The following is a 21,327-nucleotide window of genomic DNA, read 5'->3' as shown; positions in this document are numbered from 1 at the left end:
TATTGTCCCCCACAGCACCCTACACAGTATGATGTCCCCCACACAGCTTCACATACAGTATGATTACGACCACTTATATAGTGACAGTAAGTTAGCTAGTTGCTATTGGTCATAGCCATGGATACCTAAAGTCCTGCAATGCCTGCACATGAGGAAAGACACATGGCGAATCAGAAAAACTATACTAATATTAATATTATTACACCTACTACATATTGGGATAGGATATTGGAGATGGGAATACCCCTTTAAGCCAGCCCCCTTCTCCATCACAGTTGATGTATTGACAGAAAAGAGCGGGCTTTGTAATTGAAATAGGCCAATTAGCCAGCCCCCTTCACACACAGCACTCATGATGTTCTAACACATTGTGATTGGTCCTGATAGCTGCAAATTTTGAAATAGAAATATATTACTAAGTTGTTTAAAGTGTATAACTTCTTTAAATGTTAGCTATCCTACAGGGACTGATGATGTACTGTATGTATCATTCCTTGTTAAACCATTTGCTTTCAGTAATGTAATTGCTAAGGGTTTATTGATGCAAATGAATAGCATTCACATCTGCTTCACTGAAGTGTTTATTAAAGGTCAAATGTGGGAATCCTAGCAACAAAGCAGCATCACTATTATTTAGTTATGCAGAAATATCTGAATAGTTGTGTCAGGGGCGGACACAGACTGTAGTGGGCCCCTGTGCAAGAAATTTTTGGCCCCCCCCGCCCTTCATAGGGCAACGAAGTTATGTAAACATAACCCCCACACATGTGTATCTCTCACCCCCCCCCGTGCAGCTCTCACCCCCCCATGTGCAGCTCTCATCCCCCCCCATGTGCAGCTCTCATCCCCCCCCATGTGCAGCTCTCATCCCCCCCCATGTGCAGCTCTCATCCCCCCCCATGTGCAGCTCTCATCCCCCCCATGTGCAGCTCTCATCCCCCCCATGTGCAGCTCTCATCCCCCCATGTGCATCTCATCCCCCCATGTGCATCTGATTCCCCCCATGCATCTGATTCCCCCCCGTGCATCTCTGTTATATTTACCCCGATGCGATCCCTGCAGAATCCTGGCGCTCGTCCACGTCGCTGCCACCAGGTTCTCCTGACTTCCAGCCATGTGACGGCGCCGTCACATGAACGGAAGTCAGGGGAATCATGAAGGCGCTGCCGCAGCAGCGTTGCACTGCTACACAGAGGAAAGCAGCGCTGAGATGTCCCGGCGCTTAGCGCTCAGCCGGGGGCCCAGGGCCGGCTCCAGGTTTTTGTGGGCCCCGGGCGAAAGAGTCTCAGTGGGCCCCTTTAACACATACCACGATTCATGATGCACAGATACCGAAGAGAAATATATATATAGTACAATGCAAAGATTTCACTTCTTACATTACATGAGTGATATCTATTGTAAATTCCACAATAGCTCAGAAACCAGCGAATCGCTCCACACAGTATACTGGCCCCCATAAAATGCTCCATACAGAATACTGGCCCCCATAAAATGCTCTTTACAGGATACTGGCCCCCATATAACGCTCCATACAGAATACTGGCCCCCATATAATGCTCCATACAGGATACTGGCCCCCATATAATGCTCCATACAGAATACTGGCACCCATATAACGCTCCATACAGAATACAGGCCCCCATATAATGCTCCATACAGAATACAGGCCCCCATATAATGCTCCATACAGAATACTGGCCCCCATAAAATGCTCCATACAGAATACTGGCCCCCATAAAATGCTCCATACAGAATACTGGCCCCCATATAACGCTCCATACGGAATACTGGCCCCCATATAACGCTCCATACGGAATACTGGCCCCCATATAACGCTCCATACAGGATACTGGCCCCCATATAATGCTGCATACAGAATACTGGTCTCCATATAACTCTCCATGCAGGATACTGGCCCCCATATAACGCTCCATAAAGAATACTGGCCCCCATAAAATGCTCCATGCAGGCTGTTCCCCACACATAATGCTCCACGCAGGCTGTTCCCCCCACATAATGCCCCACGCAGGCTGTTCCCCCCCCCCCATATAGGCTGTCACCCCGCCCTTATAATGCCCCATGCACGATGTCACACACACACCCTCCCTTATAATGCCCCATGCAGGATGTCACACACCCTCCCTCCCTTATAATGCCCCATGCAGGATATGTCACACACGCCCCCTCCCTTATAATGCCCCATGCAGGATATGTCACATACACCCCCTCCCTTATAATGCCCCATGCAGGATATGTCACATACACCCCCTCCCTTATAATGCCCCATGCAGGATGTCACACACACCCCTCTCCCTTATAATGCCCATGCAGGATGTCACACCCCCCTCCCCTTATAATGCCCCATGCAGGATGTCACACCCCCCTCCCCTTATAATGCCCCATGCAGGATGTCACACCTCCCCCCCTTATAATGCTCAATGCAGGATGTCACACACCCCCCCCTTATAATGCCCCATGCAGGATGTCAACCTCGCCCCCCTCCCTTATACTGCTACAGGCCTCCATACAATAAAAAAAAAAATCAAATACTCACCTCACGTCTCACCTGCTGCCGCTGCTCCGGACTCCCAGCGTCGTCGGCGTCTTCCCGCTCTGCGCTGTGACTGCTCAGGAGAGAGCGCGGTGTAAAGACGTCACTGCCCTCTGACCTGAGACGTCACTGTGCAGCAGCCGCGGAGGATGCAGGAGCTGCTGCGGAGGCACGGGGAGGGGTAAGTATTGAGCTGGGTGCCGGGGCCCTGAGCAAGAGGGGGGGAGCGGGTGCTGACACTGCTCTCCTCCGCTCACGAGTCCCATAGCGCGCGGGGTGCCCGACGGTGAGGGCCCCCCCAGCTGCTCAGGGCCCCGGCATTTGCCCGGGTGCGCCGGGTGCTGACACCGGCCCTTCGGTGGCCCCATGAGGAGACGCCCAAAAGGGGGCCCTAACGGGGCTCCGAGGGGGCCCCAACCAGCCGGGCCCCATACTGGAGTCAGGACAGTCATGCCCTGATGGCGGCCCGGCTGGAGGGGCCCCCTCTCCCTCAGGGCCCCCTGTTCAATGAACGGGCTGCACGGGCGGTAGGTCCGCCCCTGAGTTGTGTTAATTATATCGCAGCCATATTCCTGAACCTGTATGATCTCTCGCATGAAGTTCTTTTGCCCCTTTGGAGAGAGTAATAAATGAAAACGAATGACCTTCATTTTGACTGTCTTAACATTATTTTCTTTATTTACCCATCATGACGAATTGTGACATTTTTACAGTATACCTTTTAGGATTTGAGAATTTAGTGAAAGATCACTAAAATAAGTGACTATCATTAAAGGGGCATTCTCAAGTTATTAAATTGCTTTAGTTGAACAACATGAAAATAAGCAAGTTTGCAAGTGACTTGCTTGTTCTATCTGTTTTCATTCTCTTTCAATGAGAGTTTTTAGTATAGTGTACAGATTGTTATACAGAGCTCCACAGACCCCTTCCAAGAGTAAGTAGTAGTTACATTCCAGGACAGGTGTTAACTCTTAACATACCAGTTACCTGCACATACCAGCCCAAACAATCTGAAGTGGGCTCCATCAGAGAAAATACTTTGCAGGAAGTTTGGACTGCAGAGAACTTGGTAAAATTATTTTCTCTGATGAAGCCCCCTTCAGACTGTTGGGGATAACTGAAAGATTGTTTGGATGAGGAGCATCCTGAGGTCATTCACGTGTGGAGTTGCTTTTTATCCAAGGGAGTGGGCTCACTCACAATTTTACCTAAAAACATTGCCATGAATAAAGAATACAAGTATCTAAACATCCTACGAGAGCAACTTCTCCCAGCGATCTAGAAGCAATTCGATGATTAACAATTTTTTACCAGTGCGATGGAGACAAAAGTGAAAACTAAGTGGCTCAGTGAACAAAACATTGACATTTTTTGTCCATGGCCAGGAAACTCCACAGATCTCAATCCCATTGAGAACCTGTAGTCAATCCTTAAAAAGTGGGTAGATAAATAAATACACAGAAATTATGATAAGCTCTAAATACAGATTAGGCAAGAATGGGGTGCCATCAGTCAGGATTTGGCCCAGAAGCTGATATCCAGTGTCAGGGACGTCAACGCGACAATATCCCACCATTGCCGTCACTGTCAGGATTGAGCAGGGATTCGCGCACACACAATCCAGATTACTCTCTACGTAGCTATCGGCAAGAGAACAGAAAGCGTATGGCATACACACCTCCGGATTCCAACGCATAGAATATGTGTATATGCCCCTGTACTGTTACTGCCAACTTCATGATAGCCCAATATTATTAGTCGCTGCCACCACCGACCCAATTTGAAATATAATACAGGCCAGGTCAGACGCCTGCATTCTGGTAGCGTATGGCTTCTAGGGAGGGAACGGTTACAGAACAAAAGAAACAGGACTATTACATTTTATATTTAATCCAAAGGGGAGGCAGTGTTTAGGAAAAATATACAAAAGGTTTTACAAATGGACATTTACAATACAGAATATACAGTTACACAAACTAAACAGGATTAAAGAAGACTTACGTACTAGACAGATCGCAGAGACGATTCAATATAGCTGGAGGGAGGGCACTCCACTTGATTTGACCATTATTAAACGTGATCCTTTGCTTATAGAATCTATACTCTCGGCAATGAACGCTGACCCCCCCTTCGGCTGTGTCTTTTACGCCGAAGGGATAGGCCTGGCCACACACCCATGTGATGACCTCACGTGGGCTGGGCTCCAGCCTTCATAATTTTATTAGAATCTCTAACTTCCGGGATAACTTATCGGTGGTTGATCGCAGAAGCTTGCAAGCTACGTCATATTTTCTATTATGAATTTACCTTTCTCCAGAGACCACACATGATACAGCTGCGGTCTGTCATTCTGTACTTCTGCATTACCGCTCCTTGGAGGGGCGTACAGCTACGAAAAATTATCCATATTGTTCCTTGGCAGACCCTGCCACTAAAAATATGGGTCCCATTATTATCGGACATATGGAACTCCAGATATTTCATATTTCATGTTGGCGCCGGCCCGGCTGCAGATTTCTGTTGAATTCTTTTGAAGCTCGGGATTAATCTTCCTCAGCTAGATGTAAATTGTCACAGGTCTGTGTCACTGGCAACTAAATTCGAATGTTAATTGGGTCAGTAGCACCTTTTGTGCTAGCATTTGCTTACAAGCTATTTCTCCTGTGTGTGTTAATTTGCATAGACGCCACTGGCCAAAGTGTCAGCTCTTCTCTTTTAACAAATACTATAGGGGAGGGGGGATGAAGAGGGGTCTGGGAGGAAGAAATTCTTAATATTTTCTTAATATTTGTATGACATCCAGTATGCCAGGGTGATTTACAGAAGTCTTGAAAAATAAAGGTCAACACTGTAAATATTGAGTCTTTCCATAAATCTGATGTATATGTCAATAAAAGTATAAAAATTAATGAAATGCTTCTAATTGTACTTCATTAACCATAGAAACATCCAACTAAAAGATCTAAAAACACTGCAGCAAACTTTGTGAAAACCAAAATCTGTATCAGTCTCAAAACTTCTGGGACTGTATATACTTTTGTAAATCACCTTTATTCAGCCAGTATAAACAATGAGATGATACAATAACAACAGGGTTTGGACCTTGGAATGGTGGTAAAATATACAACATGCATATACAATTATCCAAATTCACAAAAATGTTACTCTTAGTCCATCATGTCCACTGGCATTAACAAAACAACACTTTGATTAGATGTTATTTAAAGTGAATGAGGTGATATAACCCCACACTAACCAAATTATTAATATAATACTGGTGGACTATGTTGTTATTGTGTGGATTTTCCAATATTCCTGACCTCAGTTCTCCTATTACTTTAATCGTTGTGTTGATGATGTGACTCCAGTACACAACATCTTACATGAGTAAAGGACAGCCACCATATCTGATAAAACCTAACATACAAGCCCTTTCCCCACCCTGACTTGTTTCAGCACTAAACTGGCTTCATCAGGAGTACAGGGGTTTAAAGTGTGAGCAAATCATTTGAGCCTTTTATTATCTAACTAGGCCCTCTCTATTTGGTTATTGGACTAAAAGCTGGTTTAGCAGTAAACTATGTCTGGAATATAGGCTTGTGTGTCAGGTTTTAACAATTGTGGTAGCTTTAGCTTGTACTGCAGGCACACCGTCAACATAACTATTGCAGCAATATGAGAACTGAGAAATAATGCTCTCAAATAGACAGCAAGATTGGAAAATACACACACTAAGGACTTATACCTCATACTAAAAAAATGCTTAAGATTCAACTAGAGGACTATCATAGTATTCATTTAAAATAGTACCTAGCATCTATATATATAATAGTCTTATCCCGTCTGTCTGTCTGTGTCTGTCTTTCTGTCTGTCTGTCCAGGAAATCCCGCGTCGCTGATTGGAACGGCCGTGACCAATCAGCGACGCAGGATTTGAGGAAAAGATGGCGGCCGTTAGCGGCTCATCTGCAGGACGGAGGTCAGTGGCGATGCAGCAGGGAGATGACTGGCGCGAGGCGCTCATCTCCCGACCGGCGGCGCCGCTGACCTCCATGCGGCTAGGGTGTCAAGGGAGGACCGGGGAGCGGCGAGGCCGGTCGGGATACTTCTGCTGCGAGCAGCCGCGCATCTCCCGGCTTCTCGCAGCGGAAGTAGCCGCACAGGCAGCGCCGCTCCCCGGTCCTCACCAATATGATTCCGATCCCCGGTCCTCACCAATACGATTCGCTGATTGGTCGCGGCCTCCTGCCGCGACCAATCAGTGATCTTGGCGCAAAATTTAAACACCGCTGAGCTGATTGGTCGCGGCTGCTGCCCGCGACCAATCAGCGATTTTGGCGCCACATTTAAACACTGCTGTGCTGATTGGTCGCGGACGCTGCCCGCGACCAATCAGCGATTTTGGCGCCACATTTAAACACTGCTGTGCTGATTGGTCGCGGATGCTGCCCGCAACCAATCAGCGATCTTGGCGCCACATTTAAACACTGCTGTGCTGATTGGTCGCGGACGCTGCCAGCGACCAATCAGCAATTTTAACGCAAAATTTTAACAGCGGCTGCGACCAATCAGCGACCTTGGCGCCACATTTAAACACTGCTGTGCTGATTGGTCGCGGCCGCTGCCCGCGGCCAGTCAGCGATCTTGGCACCACATTTAAACACTGCTGTGCTGATTGGTCGCGGACACTGCCTGCGACCAATCAGCGATTTTACCGCAAAATTTAAACAGCGGCCGCGACCAATCAGCGATCTTGGCGCCACATTTAAACACTGCTGTGCTGATTGGTCGCGGCCGCTCCCTGGTCCTCACTAATACAATTCGCTGATTGGTCGCGGCCTCCTGCCGCCACCAATCAGTGATCTTGCCGCAAAATTTAAACACCGCTCTGCTGATTGGTCGCGGCCGCCAGCTGCGACCAATCAGCGAGATTGGCGCCAAATTTAAGCAGCACTCTGCTGATTGGTCGCGGCCGCCGGCCGACCGCGACCAATCAGCGAGATTGGCGCCAAATTTAAACAACACTCTGCTGATTGGTCGCGGCCGCCGGCCGACCGCGACCAATCAGCTAAATTGGCGCCAAATTTAAACACCGCTCTGCTAATTGGTCGCGACCGCGACCAATCCGCATTATTGGCGCCAAATTTAAACACCGTTCTGCTGATTGGTCGCGGCTGGCGGTCGCGACCAATCAGCGATATTGGCACCAAATTTAAACACCGCTCTGCTGATTAGTCGCGACCAATCAGCGATATTGGCGCAAAATTTAAACACCGTTTTGCTGAGTGGTCGCAGTCGCGACTAATCAGCGATTTTATCGCCAAATTTAAACAAGCTCTCCGGTCCTCACTAACACAGTTCGCTGATTGGTCGCGGTCGCCACCTGCGACCAATCACCGATATTGCCGCCAAATTTAAACGCCGTTTTGCTGATTGGTCGCAGTTGCCGGCCGCGACCAATCAGCGATTTTGGCGCCAAATTTAAACAACATTCTGCTGATTGCGTCCGGTCGGCCGCATACATATTCTAGAATACCCGATGCGTTACACGGTGTTCCAAATTATTATGCAAATAATATTTTCTCAGATTTTCCAAAATTACCTATATGAATTGCAGTCATTGTAATTTTCCAGTCAAATAACTATTAGAGTACAATTGAAAGGTTTTTGTACAAACTGCCTATGATAACAGTATATTTTTAAAAAAATAAAAAACTCCAACTGCACTCAAAATGCATGTTCCAAATTATTATGCACAGCAGAGTTTTCAACCTTTTCATTTTACTAAAGAACAAAAAAATGGTCATTTTTGAAATTATAAGCATTAGCAGGTTATTACAAACTGAAATCAAACAGTTTTCAACTCAAAACTTTATTCTAGGTGATGTTACATTTGCACATAGGACCCCTTGTTCGAAAAGAGCTTCTGAACTCTCTCGTCCATTGAATTTGTCAGGTTTTGGAAGGTTTCTGCTTTAATTGTTTTGCATGAGGACAGAATACCCTCCCAGAGCTGTTGCTTAGATGTGAACTGCCTCCTGCCATCATAGACACTCCTTTTGATGATGCTCCAGAGGTTCTCAATGGGGTTGAGGTCAGGGGAGCATGGGTGCCAAAATCTGAGAAAATATTATTTGCATAATAATTTGGAACACAGTGTAGAATCGGGCCACCATCTAGTAAGTTATATTTTAGTAATGATAATAATAAAAGATGATAGCTCTAGTCACGTTCACACATTCAGTATTTGGTCAGTATTTTGCATCAGTATTTGTAAGCCAAAACCAGGAGTGGGTGATAAATACAGAAGTGGTGACGTGTTTCTATTATACTTTTTCTCTGATGTTTCCACTCCTGGTTTTGGCTGACACATACTAAGGTAAAATACTGACCGAATACTGAATGTGTGACTGTGGCCTTACTTAAAGGGACTCATCTGGATAGGAGCTTTAACAGATTCTCCTGGAGAAATATATTAACCGCTTCAAGACCGCTCACTGTACAAAAACGTTGGCGCTGCCTGGGCTCTGTGCAGCGCCGACGTTTATGAACGGTCGGTGGTCCCGCAGCTCTCAGGACCCCCAAAGCGAAAAAGCGAAATGGCCTTTGCCCCCAAAATAAATTCAGAAAATTTTGTGCTCCCAAATCCAAATGCCTATTCTACAATAATTTGTTCTCCAATTGTCAAATAGTGCTCCGTCCCTCCCAGATCTCGCCGTATGGCTGAGCGGTACGATACAGCCACATATGGGGTATTGCCACTTTTAGAAGAAATTGTGTGACACATTTCGTCACCATTTTTACCCATTGCCCTGTGTGAAAATGTAAAATCTGAGGGTAAAACATTTTTTTGTGGCAAAAATATAATTATGTTTTCTTCACTGCCCAATGGTATAAATTTAAAAATTAAAAAATACTCACTACTTCCCTAGATGAATTCCTTGAGAGGTGTAGTTTACAAAATGGGGTCACTTGTGGGGGTTTCCGCTGTTTCGGCATGTCAGCGACTCTTCAAATGTGACATGGTGTCTGTAACCTATCCCAGCCAACATAGCGCTCCATTCTCTTTCGAACCCTGCCATACACCAAAGCAGTGGTTTTCCCCCACATATGGGGTATCGGCATACTCAGGAGAAATTGCACAACAAATTTCATGGTGCAATTTCTCCTTTTATCCTTATGATAATGCAAAATTAGGGGATGAAAAACATTTTTTGTGGGAAAAATGTGAAAATTTTATTTTTACGGCTCAATATTATAAACTTCTGTGAAGCACCTGGGGGTGCAAGGTGCTCACCACACATCTAGATAAGTTCCCTAAGGGGTCTAGTTTCCAAAATGGTGTCACTTGTGGGGAGTTTCCACTGTTTAGGCACATCAGGGGCTCCCCAAATGCAACATGGCGTCCGCTAATTATTCAAGCAAATTTTACATTCAAAAAGTCAAATGGCGCTCCTTCCCTTCCATACCCTGCCATGCGCCCAAACAGTGGTTTTCCCCCACATGGGGTATCAGCGTGTTCAGGAGAAATTGCACAACAAATTTCATGGTGCAATTTCTCCTATTACCCTTATGATAATGCAAAATTAAGGGATGAAAAACGTTTTTGTGGGAAAAATGTGAAAATTTTATTTTTACAGCTCAATATTATAAACTTCTGTGAAGCACCCTGGGGTTCAAGGTGCTCACCACACATCTAGATAAGTTCCCTAAGGGGTCTAGTTTCCAAAATGGTGTCACTTGTGGGGGGTTTCCACTGTTTAGGCATATCAGGAGCTCTCCAAACGCAACATGGCGTCCGCTAATTGTTCAAAAAGTCTAATGGCGCTCCTTCCATTCCGAACCCTGCAGTGCGCTCAAACAGTGTTTTTCCCTCACATATGGGGTATCAGCGCGCTCATGAGAAATTGCACTACAAATTGTTTTGTCCATTTTTTCCTGTTACCCTTGTGAAAATAAAAAAATTGTGTCTAAAGTAAAATTTTTGTGAAAAAAAAGTTAACTGTTCATTGTTTTCTTCCACATTCCAAAAATTCCCGTGAAACACCTGAAGGGTTAATGAACTTCTTGAATGTGGTTTTGAGGGGTGCAGTTTTTAGAATGGTGTCACTTTTGGGTATTTTCTGTCATAAAGGCCCCTCAAAGTCACTTCAAATAAGATGTGGTCCCTAAAAAAATGTTTTTGTAAATTTTGTTGGAAAAATGAGAAATCGCTGGTCAATTTTTAACCCTTATAGCTTCCTAACAAAAAAAATTTTGGTTCCAAAATTGTGCTGATGTAAAGTAGACATGTGGGAAATGTTATTTATTAACTATTTTGTGTGACATATCTCTCTGATTTAAGGGCATGAAAATTCAAAGTTTGAAAATTGCAAAATTTTCAAAATTTTCGCCAAATTTCCGATTTTTTCACAAATAAACGCAAGTGATATCGAAGAAATTTTACTACTATTATGAAGTACAATATGTCACGAAAAAACAATCTCAGAATCAGGGGAATCCGTTGAAGCATTCCAGAGTAATTACTTCATAAAGTGACAGTGGTCAGAATTGAAAAAATTGGCCTGGACACGAAGGCAAAAACAGGCTCTGGCGCGAAGTGGTTAAAGTGTCTTAGAAACCATATGGCTGCATAGATTCTTTTGTAGCAATTAAGATGGGAGTTTCTATGGCACAAATAAATGCGATCATATTTCTTTCTTTATAGAGCATAATACGTGCCTTAATGTTAGGGATTTTCCTTCTCTGCCACTGATAACCTGCCCCTAATCATGACATTTCAGGAATCTCATTTAAAAAATAAACATTTCTGAAGGGTGATGTCATATTATTTCCTATTGTAATATTGTCTACTGTTATATGGTAAAATGATTTTACTCATATAAAATTGTTAGGTAAAAAGTGAAAGGACTTAGGATCTAAATGGAAAATATGCAGCACATCCACTTTTAGTGTTACAGATTCTAATGGGGCCTGTACGGTTTTCATTATGTTACTAGTATTTTACACTATGACTGCAACAATATTAGTGCAAACTACTACAGCAAAAATACTGCTGAAAATACCAAACACCTGATGGAAAGAAGCTAAGATGAACAGTCATACCTGGTATTTGGCTTATATTTAATCTGTGGATCGTATCTGCTTCATTAATAATTTGATGCACAATATTTTCTCTGCAGGGCTACCATGAAAGTAATGAATTCATCATAACACAGCACCCATTATTACACACTATAAAAGATTTCTGGAGGATGATCTGGGACCACAATTCTCAGATAATTGTAATGCTTCCCGATAACCAGAACATGGTAAGTCTCAGTTTATCAACTGTTCAGGGATTTTACTGTTTAAACACAATCACTAATGTTATGTTAACTGATATTTTTGGTAATACATTTGACATGAAAAAGTGTACATGGATTTCAGTATTCTTTTTCATTTTAGTTGTATTATGTGAAAAATATAGAGTTGTTGTTTTTATTTGTGCACTGTGTACATTTTTTTTTAATACTATTACTTGCCCAGGCGGAAGATGAATTTGTGTATTGGCCGAACAGAGATGAACCAATTACATGTGAAACGTTTACTGTGTCTTTGGCTGGAGAAGATCATGTTTGTCTTTCTAATGAAGAAAAACTCATTATCCAAGATTTTATTTTAGAAGCTACACAGGTAATTGCAGATCTTTATGTTCTATATCTGATAGATGATAGATACATTTTAATCAGATAAAATATATATATATAGTATATCTTCTCTATCTATCTCTGGTATATCATCATCTACAGGTGCATCTCACTAAATTAGAATATCATCAAAAAGTTAATTTATTTCTGTTCTTCAATACAAAAAGTGAAACTCATAATATATAGAGTCATTATATATAGACAAAAGGCATTATCTCAGTAAATTAAAATAATTAGCAAAAAACACCTGCAAATGCTTCCTAAGCGTTTAAAAAGGTCCTTTAGTCTGTTTCAGTAGGCTCCACAATCATGGGGAAGACTGCTAGCTTGACAGATGTCCAGAAGGCAGTCATTAACACACTCCACAAGGTCCCAGAGTTCCAATTTTAATTTGGAAATCAAGGTCCCAGAGTCTGGAGGAAGAGTGGAGAGGCACACAATCCAAGCTGCTTGAGGTCTAGTGTGAAGTTTCCACAATCAGTGATGGTTTGGGGAGCCATGTCATCTGCTGGTGTAGATCCACTGTGTTTTATCAAGACCAAAGTCAGCGCAGTCGTCTACCAGGAAATTTTAGAGCACTTCCTGCTTCTCTCTGCCGACAAGCTTTTTGAATATGGAAATTTCATTCTCCAGCAGGACTTGGCACCTGTTCACACTGCCAAAAGTCCCAATACCTGGTTTACAAACAACAGAATCACTGTGCTTAATTGGCCTGCAAACGCGCCTGATCTTAACCCCATAGAGAATCTATGGGGTATTGTCAAGAGAAAGATGAGACACCAGACCCAACAATTCAGACAAGCTGAAGGCTGCTATCAAAGCAACCTGGGCTTCCATAACACCTCAGCAGTGCCGCAGGCTGATTACCTCCATGCCACGCCGCATTGATGCAGTAATTGATGCAAAAGGAGCCTCGACCAAGTATTGAGTGCATTTACTGAACATACATTTCAGTAGGCCAACATTTCAGATTTTAAAACCATTTTTCAAGCTGTTGTAATAAAGTATTCTAATTTACTGAGATAATGACTTTTGTGTTTTCATTGGCTGTAAGCCATAATCATCAACATTAACAGAAATAAACACTTGAAATAGATCACTCTATTTGTAATGACTCTGTATAATATGAGTTTCACTTTTTGTATTGAAGAACTGAAATAAATTAACTTTTTGATGATATTCTAATTTAGTGAGATGCAACTGTATCATCTATCTATCATCTGTTTGGTAAACCCTTGCAAATGTTATTCTTGTTAGGATGACTATGTTTTGGAAGTGAAACATTTCCATTGTCCAAAGTGGCCAAACCCTGACAGTCGAATGAGTAAGACATTTGAGCTTATAAATCTGATCAAGGAAGAAGCAGCCAATAAAGACGGACCTATTGTTGTACATGATGAGTAAGTCTGATATATTCTTTTATAAATGTTACCTTTTTTCCTAAATATTTATGTATGTGATACTAATTTAAAGGTCTAGTTATCGTCTTCTGAAGATGATTGGATAAATTAGACTATAAAGTATAATAAAAAAATAGGAAAACTCTTCCTGATTCTGATGCATTTCTTGTATGACTTCTATACTTAGGAAATACTTATAGCATAAATTGGCTGAGATTTTTTAATCAGGCAAAAGTTATTTTAGTTACAGCTATGATTCATGCCTTTAATGATAAAAATACATTATAGGGGCGATTCATCAAAGCTTTTACGCCAGAAAGCTGGTGTAAAATATTTAGAAAAGTTGGAAAATGTGTGCGCCACATGGAGTTGTGCAAAAATGTTGCGACTTTTGGCGTTCACCACAATGGACAGGGCAGGAGAGTTGTTGGGGCGAGAAGGGGCGCTGCTTCTGTAAAAGTGCAAATTCTGCTAAAGTTTCAAACCTTTTTTTAGAAATGCTACTCCAATGTCTTACTGGGGTTGCATCAGTGGAGACATATACCACGGAGAAGTTGCGCCAAATCATTAAGTGGTTTGTGCCTCTTTATGGATTTGTTGCATTGTATTTCAGTGACCCCTGCATTAAGAATGGCGTATGAAATGCAAGTATTAATGAGTTGGATCTTCAGTGTAGATTAATTTTACTTTTAAGAGTCAGTTTTTAGCAAACATTATTATTGGGCAAATGTGACGTAAAATCTTTGCTTGAGTAGCGTAAGTAGAGTAATAGAAACTAAGATATGTCATGTTATATTCTAAAACCAGATACTGAAACTCTTTTTTTATTCACTTCTTACTTCTGGATTGTACATGTTTTATTCTATTCTTTTTATATGATTACGGAGGCAGCCTTTTTGCTTAGGCTTTTACTTGTTTTGTTTAAGGGGTTTCCAAGTTTTCTTTTTTTTTAATTGATGGTCACATCCGCTTCAATTTTTTAGATTGCACAGTGCTGCACTTTAAGTACCTATTGTGCCTGGAATTACAGCTTAATCATATACAAGTATACTAGAGATTGAGCTGCAATGTAAAGTTCACATTGTTGTGTGGGAACGCAATAGTCACTGAAGTGTCCTCAATGATTTGCAGGGGTGTTGAGGGTTGGAAGACCTCATTACATACAGTTCAGAGATCTGCTTTACAGCTAAGAAACTATTATATTGTTTCTACTGTGTTCAATTCAAAAGTCTTCCTCCACCAAATTTTACAGTAGGCAAAATGCATTATATTCGGTAGCATTCTCCTGCCATACTTCAAACCTAGAAGTGTCCATTGGATCTTCGTAGTGAGGATAGGACTTATTCACAGAAGATTTTTTTTGTCCTGATTAAGAAGTCTGTAGTACTTTGAAACGCGTTGACTAAATAAAGAAAAAATGTTAAATACCTCCTGTCTGGACTTGGATCTATCAGAAGGGTATACCAGCAGCGCAGATTATCCACAAATCCTCCCTATTTGTGTATTTACAGAACATTGTCAGACGATTGCATCAGTGGTTTGGGCATAATCTGCACTAGTTCAGGATTTTTTTTTATTTAGTGACATGAAAAATTAAAAAAGAAACCCTACTATATTTTCTTTTTAATATTTCACTTCAAAACATGATTTAAAACAGTTATTTTCTGACCATAAATTCCCCTTCAGTTTTAGTTTAATTAAACTGCAGCTTAGATGAATGAGCTAAGTAAAATACGACCCAAAAATATTATATTTCTGTGGACTTGAAGGTTTCTGCTTGTAAAACAACAATCATTACTAGTTATTTTTTCTCGTTAGTAATAGATGATATCAGTCAGGGGGTGACATACTCCATGAACTGCCTATAGTCTCTCTCTTTAGACTGCATTACTTTTACTCCATCCGCTTACTGTGAAACATATTATGCATTCATACTAACATTTTGTACTTTTGGGTCTGCATTTCGTGTCTCCCCTTATTTCAGGTATGGAGGAGTGACAGCTGGAACATTCTGCGCTTTGTCTACTCTTATGCAACAACTAGAGAATGAAAACTCTGTAGATGTTTATCAGGTGGCCAAAATGATTAACCTGATGCGACCAGGGATCTTCACAGACTTAGTAAGTATACAACCTTTGTACAATCAATAACTGGGAGGACAGACCTCAGCAAATTCTGTTGCAATTTTTTTTTTCGTTTGTAAAGTTGTCATTTGTCCAGAAATTCTAATTCGACAGTTCGGCACTTTTTTCCAGTGTCTGTGAAAAACTATTGATGAGTCTGTGAATTTTTTTGAGGGTGGTAGTTCTTGAGCAGGTCATTGCAATTGTATTTATCATAATTTTTCAGCTCACAGTGAATATAAGTAAGATGTAACTTACAGACTTTATAAACAAATTGGAAAACAAAATTAAATGATAAGAGTGTTGTGCAGAAAATTAGTTTGACAACTCTGTGCTTTAGAATGCTTATAATTTTACTAAAATTGTTTCTCCCCTCTGAGACATGTAAGACATTTCCATAGAACATATGACAAATCTCAGATCTATGTAGGTCTCATATCTAGGACCTGCACCTATCTGTACAATGGTTGTCCATTACTGCGATTTACCATCTTTGCAAGTTAAGAAACAACAGAGCACAAACTGTTTGGCTGTTTGCATAATACCAGTAACCTCTTGATTCACTATTGTAGCAGGTGGGGTCAGGGTCCTATATTGTATGGATAGGTGTTTGACCCACTGGTATTGAGAAAAGCTGAAGGTTTTATATTAAATTCTGAATATTTTCATCACACTGCTTGTTCATAAAACCACAGTCCCCATTTAGGTACAGTGGACATTATGGGTAGCACAGTGGCCTAGAAGGACAACATCTACTTGGAGTTAGTGTGGGTTTCTTCTGGGTAGTTTGTTTTGCTCAACACTCCAAAAGCATATTGGGTAGTTACTTGTTGGTTAGTCTTAGCTTTTTATCATTACGTTTTTTTAAATAAATCATAGGCAGTAATAATAATTACCCTCCATAGTTGAATGATACACATACAAGTGTATCTCACTAAACTAGAATATCATCAAAAAGTTCATTTATTTTGGTTCTTCAATACTAGTGAAACTCATATATTATATAGAGTCATTAGAGTGATCTGTTTCAAGTGTTTATTTCTGTTAATGACTTTTGTGCTTTCATTGGCTGTAAGCCATAATCATCAACATTGTCTCAGTAAATTAAACACCCGCAAAGGATTCTTTAGCGTTTAAAAAGCTCCCTTAGTTTGTTTCAGTAGGCTCCACAATCATGATGAAGACTGCTGACTTAACAGATGTCCAGAAGGTAGTCATTGACGCACTCCACAAGGTCCCAGAGTTCCAATTTTCATTTGGAAATCAAGGTCCCAGAGTCTGGAGGAAGAGTGGAGAGGCACACAATCCAAGCTGCTTGAGGTCTAGTATGAAGTTTCCACAATCAGTGATGGTTTGGAGAACCATGTCATCTGCTGGTGTAGGTCCACTTTGTTTTATCAAGACCAAAGTCAGCGCAGCCGTCTACCAGGAAATTTTAGAGCACTTCATGCTTCCCTCTGCTGACAAGCTTTTTGGGAGATGGAAATTTCATTCTCCAGCAGGACTTGGCACCTGTCCACACTGCCGAAAGTACCAATACCTGGTTTAAAAACAACAGTATCACTGTGCTTGATTGGCCAGAAAACTCGCCTAACCTTAACCCTATAGAGAATCTATGGGGTATTGTCAAGAGGAAGATGAGAGACTCCAGACCCAACAATGCAGACGAGCTGAAGGCTGCTATCAAAGCAACCTGGGCTTCCGTAACACCTCAGCAGTGCCACAGTCTGATCGCCTCCATGCCACGCCGCATTGATGGAGTAATTGATGCAAAAGGATAATGACTTCTGTGTTTTCATTGGCTGTAAGCCATAATCATCAACATTAACAGAAATAAACACTTGAAATAGATCACACTGTTTGTAATGACTCTATATAATATGAGTTTCACTTTTTGTATTGAAGAACTGAAATAAATTAACTTTTTGATATTCTAATTTCGTGAGATGCACCTGTATATAAAAAAAATCTACAGATTAACATGACCATATGGTGACAGTATTTTACGGTCTGCCAACTAGGCTTTTCAGGCTGTAAGTTCAGGTCAGGACAACCACGTTCGGGCTGTTGTAACACAGAGTTAGTTTGGGTCAGGAGCCCCACAATCAGGAACAGATTTGTAGCCAATAGAACAGCTGTATACTTCCTAAAACCAATCTTAAATCTGTAGCCCAGGTCTTCTACCTAGAAGGAAGGACCTCTCACTCAAGGAGGAAGAGAAAGAGAGGTAGATGAAGATAATAAAAAGCAATCAGAGGGTAAAAGGTTTCATTAGATAAAAGGGAGGTCTATGATGACTCCTCGGTAATCATCTAATAAAGTAGCCATAGAGTCTGACAATCTCTGACCTCAGATACAGGAGGAGGGTACTTGCTGCGGCCCACATGCTTCCTAGAGATACCCAATACACACATGTTTTGACTTGTGAGTCCTTTACATTAGAACACATGTTAACTTATTGCTTATCAATATTAATGCACTGGTTTGAAACCATTGTAAATATATTTAATACTTGCCAAATGTGAAATAATGAAATAGTAGATTATATGTGCAGCAATGTTAATGAATTACTCTCCACGCTTTTTCTAGGAGCAGTTTCAGTTCTTATATAAGGCTATCCTGAGTCTGGTGAGCACAAGACAGGAGGGCCAGGTGGCATGTATGGAGAGCAATGGATCTGCTCTACCAGATGGGAACACATCAGAAAGCCTGGAATCCTTAGTGTAATCTTAGGAACTATCTGGCTGCTCATCACATATCTCTTTGAAACTTCTTCCAGCACTATTTTTGTAAATGACTTTTGCTTACTACCCACAATTTATAATGTGTGCCTTGGGGAAGATTTTGTAATCCATCATCTCATTATTAATTGACTAGTTATTGACAGTGTTTTATAAATGGCGTTGTCTTATATTTACTCAGTATTAGTTTACTACTAACACATTTCTAATCTTTTGATTCTCGATATTTATAGCGGTGTTCCTTTTCAGCGCAGATATGTACTGTGTAGTTATGTGGTAATGCTTATATTTAGTAGTTTTGTAGTTTTAATATTGGATTGTAAATAGTATAAAATTTAAATGAAGAAGCTACGCCGAGCTAAGGACGTAAGGAACTTAACATTACTGTAAATACTGTTTGTGACTCCATGGACCAAATTTATATTTATAATTGTAGATTTTTATATTTGATCAGAGAGTCCGTTTTCTAGTTACTTGTATTTGCATTGTTACATTGATATACTCTGTTTTTATTGTAACTATATGTCCTGACCTGTTTATGCGATTCTTTAATGATATCATTACTACTGTTTTGCATGGAATGTTAACCACTATTATGAAATAAATATTAAAAATAGTTTCCAGTACATGTGTATTGGGCTAATCCAATATTTTGTAAAATTGTTTCTATCCTTGAAAGATATAATGCATAATAAATTTATATCTGTACTTTGGGCCACTTCTGCCATGAGGCCAGATGAGCATCTCACCTCAGGCAGCAATCTGAACTGGCTCCCAGGGGGCGCTACTTCAGAGAGGAACTCAGCCAATTCTCTGAGCCTTCTGTTATACTGATAACTAACTTGGAGAACAGGGAGGATGCTGATTCCTCCTGACATGCAGGCACAAATACAATCGAACACACGAGCGGCACCAGTACAATAGAGGAGGAGTGCATATCAGACCACAGCCCTGACGTGTATTGGCGTGATGATGTTACCTCATGGCATTGCTGAGCTCACAGCTGCGCTGTAGAGGCGTTGAAGTTGGCAGCCTGGTAATTGTTCCATAGGAGCCGAATACAGGAGACTGTTATTGTGGATGGGACAGGGAGGAAATGTTAGTGTGAGGGGGTAGTGTGGGCGGGGATAGCAGGAAGAGTTGGGAGAAATATGAGAAAGCTTTAGGGTTTAGGTGTTTCTTAAGGGTCTTAGGTGTGGCTCTCACTTCTTTCTTTCACTTCCTTGTAATCTCTATGTCCATAAGACAAAGAAATTCCTTAGACTCCCTATTAGTATTGAACGTGCTCGGATAATGTGTTATCTGAGCATGTTCAGTCTTATACGAGTATCTTCTGCGTGCTCGTCTAATGTTTACCTCCCTGTGGCTGCATGTTTTACGGCCGTAGACATGTAAATAATAGTGATGAGCGAGCACAAAATGCTCGGGTGCTCGAAGCTCGGGTCGAGCACATTGGAATACTCGGGTGCTCGACCAGAGCAATGAGCCCAATGTAAGTCTATGGGAAACTCGAGCATTTTTCTGGCGGTCCCCCCCCCTCCCGGCGGTCTGCAGAAGGTCAAAAATTGCCCAAATCTATGGGAACAGTGCTCAATTAAACGTCAGGAAGACAGACTATATAGGCAGACAGGCAGGCAGGGTATATAGGACGGTGCATGAAAAACATAGCAGGGCACTTGGAACACACTAGTGCCCTCCGATTTTCATGCACCCGTCTCTTTAAAAAAGCCGGCCGGCAATTCATCAGCGGCATACATCGGTACCCGACAATTTAGAACAGAAAGAATAAAGCATCACACATAGATTAGATAGATAGAAACATGTCAGTCACATATATAATAAGTACAGTGACAGTGTTGTTTACTGTACTTGTCATTTAGTGTTAAAATAAAGGATTTTTTTTAAAAAAAAATTGGCGTGGGGTTCCCCGTTATTTTAGTGTCTAGCGGAGGTTAAGCTGACAGCTGGGGCAGATGTTTGAAGCCTGGGAAGGGGGTAATACCCACGGAGCTTCCCAGGCTGCTAATATAAGCCCCCAGCTGAATACCTAGCCTTTACTAGCTATTAAAATGGGGGACCCAAAAAAAATGACGTGGGGTCCCCCCTATTTTATTAGCTAGCAAAGGCTAGGCAGACAGCTGGGGGCTGACAGGGTACACCTGTGAAGTGAAAATCATTTCTGGTGACTACCTCATGAAGCTCATCAAGAGAATGCCAAGAGTGTGCAAAGCAGTCATCAAAGCAAAAGGTGGCTACTTTGAAGAACCTAGAATATAAGACATATTTTCAGTTGTTTCACACTTTTTTGTTAAGTATATAATTCCACATGTGTTAATTCATAGTTTTGATGCCTTCAGTGAGAATGTACAATTTTCATAGTCATGAAAATACAGAAAAATCTTTAAATAAGAAGGTGTGTCCAAACTTTTGGTCTGTACTGTATATCTGGTATCGCTGTAATCGAACTGACCCGTAGAATAAATCCACCTTTTCATTTATACTTACAGTGGGGGAAATAAGTATTTGAGCTCTTACTGTTTTTGTAAGTTTACCCACTGTGGCAAGATGACTCGCCCGGCTCTCCCGGAGGCAGACTCAGGACACACGTTCTCAGGTGTTTTTTCTGCTGGTTTATTATCTGGCATAAATTCATGCAGGGTTCCACAGGAAAAATAAACAAGACCCCTCTGGGTTAAACGGGAAAACAAAACAAAATATAGCTCAGTCCATAGGTGAGCAGGTTCCGCCCGCTCTCGGTAGCACAACTGCTCAGGCAAAGTCCTTGTAACAAGCTCTGCAGCTTCCACAACACTGTCTGGA

The 21,327-nt window shown here is 41.7% G+C and overlaps 1 protein-coding gene across 4 annotated transcripts in view; it reads left to right on the top strand.

Moving 5' to 3' along the window:
• PTPRZ1 (protein tyrosine phosphatase receptor type Z1) overlaps window positions 1-19,155 on the top strand; it is a 301,694-nt gene extending 282,539 nt beyond the window's left edge. For all 4 annotated transcript variants that reach the window (XM_073652058.1, XM_073652061.1, XM_073652060.1 and 1 more), the window contains 5 exons: window positions 11,737-11,865; window positions 12,083-12,229; window positions 13,501-13,643; window positions 15,628-15,763; window positions 18,356-19,155. In XM_073652058.1, the coding sequence (XP_073508159.1) occupies window positions 11,737-11,865; window positions 12,083-12,229; window positions 13,501-13,643; window positions 15,628-15,763; window positions 18,356-18,493 (693 nt within the window). In that variant the 3' untranslated portion in view covers window positions 18,494-19,155. The remainder of the gene's footprint in view (window positions 1-11,736; window positions 11,866-12,082; window positions 12,230-13,500; window positions 13,644-15,627; window positions 15,764-18,355) is intronic.
• Window positions 19,156-21,327: the final 2,172 nt, after the last annotated feature.

The sequence above is a fragment of the Phyllobates terribilis genome, unplaced genomic scaffold, assembly GCF_046119375.1.
Source record: "Phyllobates terribilis strain yellow unplaced genomic scaffold, ASM4611937v1 Scaffold_11__3_contigs__length_659146591, whole genome shotgun sequence".
NCBI classification, from domain to species: Eukaryota; Metazoa; Chordata; class Amphibia; order Anura; family Dendrobatidae; genus Phyllobates; species Phyllobates terribilis.
This window is presented reverse-complemented; position numbering and strand designations above follow the sequence as displayed.